At 41.0% G+C, this 12,028-nt stretch overlaps 2 protein-coding genes across 2 annotated transcripts in view; one reads left to right on the plus strand and one right to left on the minus strand.

Annotated features, from left to right (window-relative positions):
- Positions 1-5,191, minus strand: part of hip1 (huntingtin interacting protein 1) — a 48,447-nt gene extending 43,256 nt beyond the window's left edge. The window contains exon 1 of the mRNA XM_073481637.1: positions 4,897-5,191. Coding sequence (XP_073337738.1) covers positions 4,897-5,013 — 117 coding nt within the window. The 5' untranslated portion in view covers positions 5,014-5,191. The remainder of the gene's footprint in view (positions 1-4,896) is intronic.
- A 4,448-nt stretch (positions 5,192-9,639) lies between these two features.
- Positions 9,640-11,893, plus strand: bcl7bb (BAF chromatin remodeling complex subunit BCL7B b). The gene is made up of 6 exons (XM_073487550.1): positions 9,640-9,803; positions 10,302-10,377; positions 10,461-10,548; positions 10,702-10,860; positions 11,017-11,120; positions 11,214-11,893. The coding sequence occupies exons 1-6, from the start codon at positions 9,691-9,693 to the stop codon at positions 11,283-11,285; spliced, it is 612 nt and encodes a 203-aa protein (XP_073343651.1). The 5' UTR covers positions 9,640-9,690; the 3' UTR covers positions 11,286-11,893.
- Positions 11,894-12,028: the final 135 nt, after the last annotated feature.

Here is a 12,028-nt window from a genome sequence, read left to right on the forward strand (position 1 = left end):
GCGGTCCAGACTGTGTTCTCGGAATGGTATTATGAAAAAGGACAGGCCGGGGCTAGCTGGTTAGCAATGCTAACTTCAGTAGGTATCTCTTCAACACAATACATAGACAGCTTTGAGACATCAAAACTATTTTTTTCTTCACATTCTGTCAATAATTTTAGTTAATTATTGAATGTGGTAATCTAAAATGTTCCTTTAACTTTAATATCTATTTCAACCATATCAGCCATCCTTCTGTCACGTAGCTGAGGGCTGATTTTTTTAAATGAGGCCACTCATGTTGTGGCAGGCTAATTTGCATACCACACACTTCCACCGATGATGTAGATTTCAGTCTGACTTTTGACCTCGGCTGCATGTGAAACAAAAAGCAACACTCCATCTCTGTCTCTCTGTCTTTCCGCTTTACTGTGCTGTAAAACACAGAGGAGAAGTCCAAAACAATCTGTAAATCAAAGCCATTGTTAATGCCGCCAGAAACTCATCGGTGCACTTTGTTCCACTTACTGACCTGTCACTCACGTCCAGCTCTATTATTCTACAGCCAGTCAGTGCAATGAGGCCACAAACCACCGCCTGCTGTTTCTGCTGCCTCAGTGCTTTTAATGGTCTCGCTTTCATGCCTGCATGCTTGTCTGTGTGTGTGCACTGCATGTACTGTATGCGGATGTCCTTCCATAACTTCCCTGCGTTTTGAATTGCAGGATGTAAAAAAGGAGTGAAGGAAAACTCAAAGACAATGAGCGACGGAGGGGGACAGAACAAGGCAAAAAGAAAGACAAAAGACGGATGAAAAAGGGAGGCTGAGAGACGAGGTGATTAAAAAATTCTTGTCCACGTCTGCCCTGCTGAGTCCTGCTTGTGCCCGAAGGCCACGGCCCCGCTCCTCCCCTGAATTCCACAGCTGCCAGGGCACCAAACAGCACTGAGCCAGGGTGCAGACCAGGGGGACGAGGGGTGTCCAGTGCTGCAGGTCTGTCCACTACTAGTTCCCAACCAGGGGTACATCTGCAGTTGCCAGAGGGTACGCGGGAAGATTACTGAGTAGTGGCTCAACTAATTTGAATAGACATAAATGATCACTTGATTAAAGAAAATCAAATATTGAGTCAGCTGGAACATCTTAACACCATGTGTTGCTATTGAGAGTGTCGATCGTGTAAATTAGCAGGCAAACAGAGCAGTTTAAACAGTTAGGAAAGCAATGGATGAATGGAAATAGGACGGATAAACTGTTAAATAATAGTTTAAAGTAAAGGATAAACTGTTAACACATATTGTAAACAGGAATAAAGGTGCAGAGAAATGCTCTTCTTCATTAAAATCACAGCGCATACAACAAGAAATTGCAATAAACCTAAATTGTTTTAAAAAAATAAAGTAAGAAGTGCGACCAATGAAAACGTTGCATCGCACTTTTGATTTTTGGTGCGCATGTGCAACCAAAATACAATCGAACCCTGGAAAAGGTTAAAAAAGTTAGCTAAAAGTAATGGAAAAACTGTTCAAACGGTGATCTTGAAGTAGCCTGATGGATTAACGGTTTAAACAGTTTGCTAAAAAACGGGTTAATGGTTGAAATAGTTGGTTATAAGTAATGTAGAAACTGTATAAATAAGCTGAAAGTAATGAAACACCTAGATGGCTGTCAATAAATGATTAAATAGCTCAAAGTAACAGATAACCAGCTGAATTAGTTAGTAAAGTAATGGATCAATTGTTGAAGAAGTCGTCTAAACATAATGGATAAAGCTAGTAAGCTAAAGGTATCTGCTCAAAGAGGAAACAGCTGCACAGATTGTTGAAAAGTTGTATGAATGCAAACTTGACCACATCAACCATAATACTGACAGCTCAGTTTGCGTAGAAAAGGTTGGGAAACAACAGATACGGACACAAACAGGAGTGACCTCCGTGTGGACAAGTAAAGGAGGAGGAGGCTGGCAGGAAGTCTAATTTTAAGGCCTTAATTATGTAACATACAGTGTGGTGTCAGTCAGGGGCTCACACTGAGGAACTGGTTCCCCAGAAGTTTTCCACACGCTCTAATTATGGTTCTTCATATCGGTCCAGAGATTACTACCTCCACCAGCTTTCAAGTGAAAAACCTATTCTGGCCTCCGACGGCTCGGAGTTTTGCAATCGAGGAGAGAGTGGGCATCTCGGACATGTTGGAGCCTTCAGATAAAGTTTATAAAGTTTGTCAGCTTGTCATTTACTTGTGTGTTTTTTCGCACTGCTATCGACAACACAATAGAAACACGAAGCCGAAACATGCAGTGACGTTTGAGACCAACACAGCAAACATTAAATCCCCCTTAAACTCTAAATTAAAGAGTCAGCTGCTATTATGAGGCTAAACATGTCATTAAAAGCAGGCGCTGTGTGCTATCTGGCTGCCCTGTTTGCTTCTTTTTATAACCCAGTGTGGACGCTATGACAGAGAGGATTTTGAACACACCCTGGTTGTTTACCCAACTCGACACAGAGAGAGATAGGAGAGCACTTCTCAGGATCAGGCCTTTACACCACTTTGGCTTTAAAGCCCAGTAAGGCGACCCTGCTGTCTGCTCACATCCACATGTATGTAGCTGTAGAATATTGAATTTAGGTTGCATGTTGAGTGATATACTGTATAATCGGCTGATCACCCTTCTCAACAGATTTCCCTCATTGTTAATGATCACACACATTGTTAATGATTAAATGTTAATCTTCTCTGTTGCCAACATGCTCACAAGTAGCGACAAACTTCAACAACTCAAAAAGTTGCTGAGTGATCTCAGTTTACAAAAAGCTTCAGAAACAACAAAAACAAGTGCAAATACTTCAATATCCTATGAACAACCAAATCAATAACATGGGTGTTTTAATATATACGTTAAAGGGGCACTATGTAGTTTTGGAGAAGAAATTCAAAGTCAGAATTTTTCCTTAGCTGCTCTCAGAGGAAAATAAAGTCCCCAGAACACTGTTGAAGCTAGAAAAGTGGCAGGGTCCGCCACATATAAACAAAGTAAAATAGTATGAAATGATGTTGTCCTTTAAGGTCAGTTTGTTCATCAGTTTATTCAGTCATGAAAACAAATAAAGTTTGTTTATTACGTTTGTTTAGGCATAAAAAAAAATCAGCCAATGAAGATTTTTCTCTTCTTCCCCAAAACTACACAGTGCACCTTTAAGCTTCTACCAACTCTTTGGCCAAAACAAGAAAGTTGGAGGTGATTTAAATGTAAAAATGCGAGACAGACAGGCAGATAGACAGATATTTGCAGGCAGACAGGAGGTGAAAGCCAACCGCCCTGCAGATTTAGGCAGCTTTAGAGCACAACAGATCAGATGAGATTATCTCTCGCTGATCCGCTGTAAAGTAGACAGCACATTCATTGATTCCTGCACCTCCTGCCACAGTCAAAAATCAACCACAACAGGGGGGCGGGGGGGGGGGGGGACACAAACAGTGCCAACAAATCCTAATAAGTTATTTAGAAAAGTGTGAGAACTCAGGAGGAAGTATACTATTACAGAAACTGTGTACACAGAACCAAACGTCTGAATGTGTCACACCGCGGTTTAGACACGCTGGATAATTAACGGAAAAATCAAACTCGGGCTTGTTTTGACTTGCGTAAATATTTTCACTGCGGATCACCTGCAAAAAAGCCTTCTTCTGAGTGATCTCAGGTAATTGACAGCTTCGCTAAGAGTTGCCGCAACACATGACGAGAAACTAACGTGCACGTATCATGTTGTGATTCCGCCTTGACACACTTCCAGACGGTGTGATCTCTGACAGCCTGACAGTGACCCAGTGACCAGGCTTGGCACGGACGCATGCGTGTCTCCCCAGCCTCTAATCCATGCTGTCCCGGATGGGATGGGAGAGGCGTGGGGGGGAGAGTGGGAAGGGTGGAGGAGGCAAACTGTGGACGCAGAATAGCCAAATACCTGCTGTGCACATTTAGGCTGTGTTGACTGTGCTGTCCAATTTAGCAGCGGCTGTGAACGGGAGAAGCACGTTGCAGCAGCACTACCACGGCAGTTTGGCTGCCTTGATTCATCTGACCTACTTTCTCCCCCCCCTCCCATCCCTTCCCATCCCTCCCCTGTGCCTGGTCTGGGAGAGAGGGGAGGGGAGACCACCAGGCAGGAAGCAGCAGGCTCCACAGCGTAACAGCAGCCTACATACATATGGGAGAGCACTTTATGCAAAGTCACAGCATTCTTTATTCAGCAGCAGCAGCCATAACATAGATCACAAGATGATCTCCTCATCATCATCTTCATCTTCATCTTCATCACTGAGCCTGCTCTGACTGAGGGGGCCTACAGGAGGCACTGACAGCCTGTCATACATGCCACAGCTCCACACACACACAAACACACAGCTTCAGCTAGCCTCCCTCCTGTCTGGATTTATCCTACAGATAGGCTAAACAACAGTTATCTGAATTCAAAAGGCCATTGACCTACATTTCAGCAGCTCTTTTGTTGTACAGTAGACACTCAGTGGTATCTGTGCTGATCACACACACACACACACACACACACACACACACACACACACACACACACACACAAACACACACACACACACACACACAAACACACACATCAGGGGAAAGTAACACTGGGGTAAACCCATAATCTGGATCTGAACAGTGTAAATAAAGGATAAAAAAAAAAAATGGAGGAAATACTCAAAATCTGCCCAAATAAATAAATAAATGTGTGTGATTTGTTGTGGAGATCTCACAGTGAGTTTATGACAGCAAACATCCTGGCATGGCTGTAACTCTCCCGTCATACAGAGCGGCTCTCAGCCAGGACCTTCACTCCCACGCTTCCACTACAATAACATTATTACATTAATGTGACCCTCGCCCCGCTCCGTACCTGCCCCCGCTCAAAGTTCTCCTTCTCCAGCTCCAGGCTGTTGGCCCCTCCGGTCCGTCGGATCACTTTGGGGATAGCGTTGGGTACTTGCTGCATGGAGCTTTTCACTCGATCCATTGTCGTCTGTTTTTTGGGTTTTTTTTTTCTCCCTCCAGCGCGAAACAAACAACAAAAACAACTTTCAGCCGATAAAAAAGGCCAGAGTGTAGAAAGTAAAATAAGAAATAAAAGCCGCACTATCTATGGCGGGCAGCAGTCCATGCTGTGCTGGACTCGTCGGCCCGTTCACTGGATCATTTGGCCTTTCTGTCCAACACCCCAGTCAATGACAGGAGCAGCCTGAGCGGCACCAGGGTGAAGCGAGGCGCGGTGAGAGGGAGGCCACGCTTCCGCTCTCACTTTTCAAAATAAAAGCTCATGTTGACTAAAAAGTGTGTGAAACTGGAGGTGTTTGTCAAATAAACTGCAGCAATTAAATATGGGTAGTTATAATAATAAAAGATGAAGAAAAATAGATCATACAAGCAATAACAATAAAATACTATCATGATAATTACAATGATAATAATATGCTTCACAGGGCTGCACTTCTTCTGTTTATCAGAAGGCAGATTTCAAACTAACTGTGAAGGTGCATACCGTTACCTTCTGTATCAGGGTATGTAGATGCTGTGTCCATCAACGCACTTTGTCTTAATAATACCATTTCTATTTATTGGCCATAATTTCACTGATACCACTTTGCAGATTGTGTGCTGCATCAGAGCCTAACTAGTGAATTTTTAAGATAATTTATATTATCAGCAATAAAGAGAATAAACCAAACAAAACACTGATTCCAGTTATCAGGAAAATGCTGAATATTTGATCCAGTAATCAGTCAGGCCAATAATAATCAATCGAGCAATAGTTAACAGTAAATACATACTTGTAAATATACATGTATGTGTTCTTTACTTTTGATACTTAAGTACATTTAATATCAGAGACTTTAAGACTTTAACTCAAGTAGTCTACTATTCATATTGATGACTTTCACTGCTAATAAAGTAATATTTTAACATGGTGTCTGTACGTTTACTCAAGTAGGACTTTTGGATACCCTTTACAACACAGCGTAGAACATTATAAATCACAGATATTGAGTCATAATTACTAACGACTAATTACCTCACATGTATAATGACCTGGACAGGTGATTTTTCCATTTGTTGTCTATTTTGCATTTGGCTTCTATCCCTGACTTATTGTTATTTTTTCATTATTCACTCTGCTTTATTGTTTCTATATATGCTGTCTTGTTTTATCTTGATTGTTTGTACCACGTTTATGTTTACTTGTTTTTATACTGGCTGTGTGTGCTGCTTTTAAATTTTTCAAATAAAATTAAAGTATCTTGCAACCATGTTTTGAAAGTTCAATGCAAATAAAGTTCACGCCTATGGATCATTTCATTTGTTAAAAGAAGCAAAGTTGGCATAATGAATGTTGATCTAAAATATTGTTGGAAACACATTTTCTCTTCATGAGTGCGTCCACAAGACCGGAAGTGACATGTGCAACAATTGTCGAAAACTTCACACAACTCAGTTTCTGTCTTTACAGCACTCAGTTCTGTAGCAGGCTGCACAAAACACAGCACCTGTGTGAAAACCCTCCCTGCACCGTGTCCCAGGAGAAACGTGAGGAGGTCAGTGCTGCTGGTGTGTGGACACCGTTCAGCTCGCGTGCTCCTCAGCGTCGCTGCTATTTGGATATTTTCTCTGGCAACTGTCACTGACTCCTCCCACTGCCGTCAGCTACTGGCTGGAGCTGCTACAGGCCCCGCCCACAACATCAGTGATGAGTGGAGATTTAATTGTCTAAGCTTTGTCTCAAACAAGTCTCATCAGATAGGTGTAAGTCTTAACAATATTATTGCCACTACTTGGGATCCAGTAATATTCAGTCACAGCATGCTTGAAATGTTGCTGTATGTGATGTTAAAAGTACATTCAGACAAAATTCTATCTATTTAATTTAATCAGGAGCTTCATAACAAAACAATCTGATGTATGGAACAATAAAGCCGACAGAAACCCTCAGAAATGTGACTAAATTGTTATGTCTAATGCTCAACATCATATTAAACCAATAAACCTAACATTCCTGCAGTGCTTCCTGCCATAAGCTCTGCAAGAAATGAATAAACACCTCTCCTGTGGTGTTTTAATCAGTGCCAACACCACTTGTCCAAGTATCAATAGAGTGGCACTGAACATTGGCACTAAACCCAATCTGATTTCTGATCAGTGATGATGTACAGTGTCTCATCATGTATTGATTGTTAAGTGGGAGAGCTTATAGTGCTGCTTCTTTGTTCCCTTTATGTCATACACAATATTTTTACAGAGATTTTTCCTGCGGCTACACCGCTGTAAACCACTCAGCTCAGTTTTGTGAGTTTTGAGTGGACAGTATCTGGTTAAAGAAACCGACCCTGCTCTCGTACTCCCTGCAGGATGTATGCAAACAAAGGTTAATTTCCTGTTTGTGATTATTCCTCTAATTAATAAATCAAATAAACTATCAACCTCAGGAGGAGCCTGTTTGCATGACTCAAGGCTACCCTCTGCTGGTCAAATGCAGGAACCACCACAAGTCAACATTGATGTACATTTAATCAAACTTGTCTAAAATACACTCAGTAGCAAGGTAGAATTTCACATCCACAAATATATATAAAAAATGTATCTATAAGCAAAGAAAAGCAAGAGGACCAGCTGGAAGTTTTTATTTCATTACTTGAAATCATAAATCATAATCAAACAGACAAATAGCAATACAAGAAGTACCCAGATCCTAAAGTGAAAGAACCAATACCACATTGTAAAATTACTCCATTATAACTAAATGTCTTCCATTCAAAATCTAACTTAAAAAAACGTATTAAAGTTTCATCAGCTAAATAAATTATCAAGCGTTCACTGTTTAAAAATCGGCCCTTGTGACTCACATATCATCATATATCAAGATGTAAACTGATGGAGATCATCAATGCGTAAGACATATTTAACCGTTGTGTCTGGATCTAGTTTTAAATATGAGTTTTAAATGAGAGTGGACCCCGACCTGCGGGCCAGGCCCCACCCAGAGAGTCACAAGATGATAAATCTGGTGTGGTTGTGAGATGATTCATTGGGGAGGAAAGAAGCAAGTCTTATTTGCATTCATTTTTAGGAACATTCTCTTTACTTTTTTCAAAATATTGTGGTCTTACTCTGTTGGGCCTCAAACATTGATCTTAATGAGACCGTCTGAGAAGTTTAGAAGAGAAATCATTCTATTGTAGATCAGATAACAATGGACGGCTGAAAAGGGACGAGGGGGCCCAACCAGATACTGCATTTTTGTACAGGTTCACAAGCCAAAAGGTTTGGGAACCAGTGGTTTTATCTTTAGTAATGCACTTAAATGCTTGTCATGCTCGTACAGTAATGACTGCTGTACATACATATTGTATTCTAGTGCACTGGCTGAACTTATTACTAGGTTACTGTTCACAACCTGTTACTTACTGTTTACATCTCTGTATTTACTGTTTCCTGAGTGGTGGACCCCCACAGTAAGAACATTGCCACCACAGCTAGATCAAATGTGACATTAAATAATATAATCTAGATAACGAAGCAATAAAATACAATAAAACACTAACAAGCGTAAGGCCTAATTTGTCAAAGTAGCCCTTTAATCATGATTAATCGACCTAAATGAACACATTTTAATGCTGCAAACCTCTTATAGCACTAGAACAAAACTAAGGCCAGAGATAAATATGGAACAAATACCAAACATTACCTGATGCCACCAATTACAGAGAATACACTGATACATATAGTACAAATTTCACACACTTTACTCGAGTATTTACATTTTTTGCCACTTTATACTGTCTCTCCACTACACTTATCTGATACATTTAGCCACCAGTCACTTTGCAGATTCAGATTATTCAGTGCCGACAGGCTATTAATCGTGACATGTCACCAATCAGATAGGGTTGTAGACCAGACATGAGAGGATGCTGCATCAGAGCCAAATTAGCACATTTTTAAATTAGTTTATTTTATCAGCAATCTGACAGAAAAATCACTGACACCGGTAATCGGAAAATGCTGAATATCAACCTGATAACTGTCCATGGCCGATAATCAGTCTACCGCTGTTTACACATGTATGTCACGACCTATTTACAAGCTGTGTATCCATTACACACATTATTAGAATTGGATTTTAATTACGTGATTTACTTATAATACACATTTACATGAGCACTGTTACGAGAACTGAATTTCACTGCCTCACTGTAGCCACAGTGTATATAAGACATATATGACAATAAAGCACTTCACACTTGAAACTACTAAGTTCATATTTAATCTTAATTTGTAGAGCGACTAGGAACTACAACTGTCGTATAAATGTGTCTGAATAAAAAGCACATTATATCTTAATTGTAGAAGTGTAGAGCAGAATATAATGAAAATACTTCATCAAAGCAGAAATAGGCCAGTTCAAAACTGTACTACTGACAGCCACTGTAAGCCTCCAATCATGTCAGCTCAGATAAATGAATGAATAATACATCAATACATGTCCCAAAACGTGTCCACCCATCATTACAGTACACACAGTACGAGCACAAGCTAGGGACAAAAAAAGAGAAAGAAGCATCTGAGCCGGTGAAATCTCGCGAGATTACCACTGTAACGGAGGACTGGGGCTTGGTCTTGAAGTTTTCAGATGCATCTGTAGATGAATCATAACAGCATCAAGATGTCGGGACGATCAGGCCGCGCCGAGACTCGAAGTCGGGCTAAAGATGACATTAAAAAGGTGCTGGCGGCCATCGAGAAAGTGCGCAAATGGTACGTAGGCTGTCTGGGGGACAATATGGAGGGAAATGTATTAGTAGACCGAAGGCTGATATCTGCTGCGTCGCTCAACAAACTTCAGTCGGAAAAGTTCGATGATTGACGGAGCTGCTGACCAATCAATGCCCCGGGTTGACAGGCGAGGCGGGGCTAGCTGAGTTTTTTTCCGCCGAGAGCTGTCAATATGGCTACAGCCTCACATGCTGCGAGCTGTAACACAGACGGCTGTCCTGTGAACACATTACACTGACATGCACCAACACCTGCCGGCCAATCCTCACGACGTTTGACGTGCTCGTGTGAAATAAGCGATGATTAACACCGAGCGTGGTGATATGTGTGATTAGCTGTCAGGCTCTGCTGTGGACAGAGAAGAAGAAGAAGGAGAAGACACGAGCGTGTATTATGTCATGGTTGCAGATTAATGGTATTAGAGCAGCTGGTCTAAACTGAGCTGCTTTCCGAAATTACTTCAACTAATTTCATCCCCAGGGAGAAGAAATGGGTGACAGTTGGGGACACGTCCTTACGCATATTCAAGTGGGTGCCAGTGACAGAAACAAAGCAGGTGGGCTCTCCTCTCCATCACCGTGGCTATGAAGGCTTTCATTTAATCCGCTGAGTGACAATCCCCCCTTTTTTTGTTGTCAGATATATCGCACCAAATCCACAGGTGGAGATGTTAGAGGAATGAAAGATGTGGTCCTGGAAAATGCTAACTCTTTACTGGATTTCACTGGTGAGTTTTGTGGCAAAAATAATAAATAAATAGCCTTCTGGAGCCATTGCATTCATTATGAGGTGTATGTGTCACAATGACTATATATATGTCACAAACACATGAAATACAATAGATCCATGTTCAGTACAACTCCTGTGTGTCCGCCTCTAGATGAAAACAGCAACCAGAGCTTTCTGTCGGACGTTTACCAGCCTAAGATGGACAACAGCAGCAGTACCTCCAGCTCACAGCAGGTCAGCCCTCCACACACCTCCAGCCTCCGGACCGAAGACTCTCAGCCACCTATGCTGGGCCAGGAGAGCGTGGACGGTATGAAGAATCCCCCAATTTTACACATTAATGCCTGTCATAAAAAAAAACATGTACACACAATAGATAGTGTATCTGTTATTACTGTCTCTGTATCCCTTCGCTGTCAAAGCTGCATCAGCGAGGTAATAATCGAACTCTTCTTCGTGAATCCAGAGCCAGTTCATTCAGGACAGGAGGGGGCCGACGAGCCTCCCACCCTCATCAAGGAGGACCTTCTCTCATCAGGGACTGTCAGACGGACCCCTCCAGACACACAGGTTCACTTGAATTAAACTAGAAATGTTGTTTTTTTTTAACCGTGTGAGCATTTAGGTAACCTTATTCAACATGTTTCCTTTTTCATTCTCCAGGAGGAGTTGGATGAATCAGGAGCACCTCCTTTAAAGAAGATTTGCACAGGAGAAAATGCCGTTCTGAGATAGCTTATTTATAATCATTTTGTTAAAAATACACACGATACTTGTTCTCAGACTGACTAGCTAAGCTTTTCAAATTGTCCCCGACTTCGATTATTACATTTCAGCAAATGTAAAAGAAAATTTAAAAAATGTACTGCAAAAATCTTTGTTCACTTTTAAAGGTCTTTAAAGTCTCGCTGTTTCTAAGTGGTTTTTTGAAATGAATGGAGAGGGTTTTCCAAACTGTCGCGAGTCACTGTTGTTGCAGGCGGTGTGATTTTTGGTTCACATGCTAAAATATCTAGCTTTCTGTTTTCTGTTGTAGCATTTCTGCAGTTAAACTTTACTTTTGCATGTTTCCATTATCCTATTGCTTATTTTTGAGGTTTCAGGCCATTTAAAAAAAAAAAAAAAGATGTTCAATGTGTAGCTTTATGCAGATTGATGTTTTAGATGTGCCATCTTGTTTTAAATAAGATGCCCTCTCTCTGGATCAGATCTTATTTTGGCTTATCACATGTAAAAAATAAGAAAATGCTTTTTTAAATATTTATAATATAATTTGCCCATGTTTATAACTGAAGACGTTGTAAACCATAATAAATGCTTCTGTCTATTTCGACTTCACTTCACTGGTGCTGTAAGCTTCCTGTTTATTTAGCATAATGTCTTGAGGCTCTGTTAATGAGGGCAGGTCCTATTGTTTAATCAGACCTGTTTAAAATGGAGCCCGAGCTGTGCGTTTAGAAATGAATTAGATAAATCAA

Source organism: Pagrus major, chromosome 2 (assembly GCF_040436345.1).
Source record: "Pagrus major chromosome 2, Pma_NU_1.0".
NCBI lineage: Eukaryota > Metazoa > Chordata > Actinopteri > Spariformes > Sparidae > Pagrus > Pagrus major.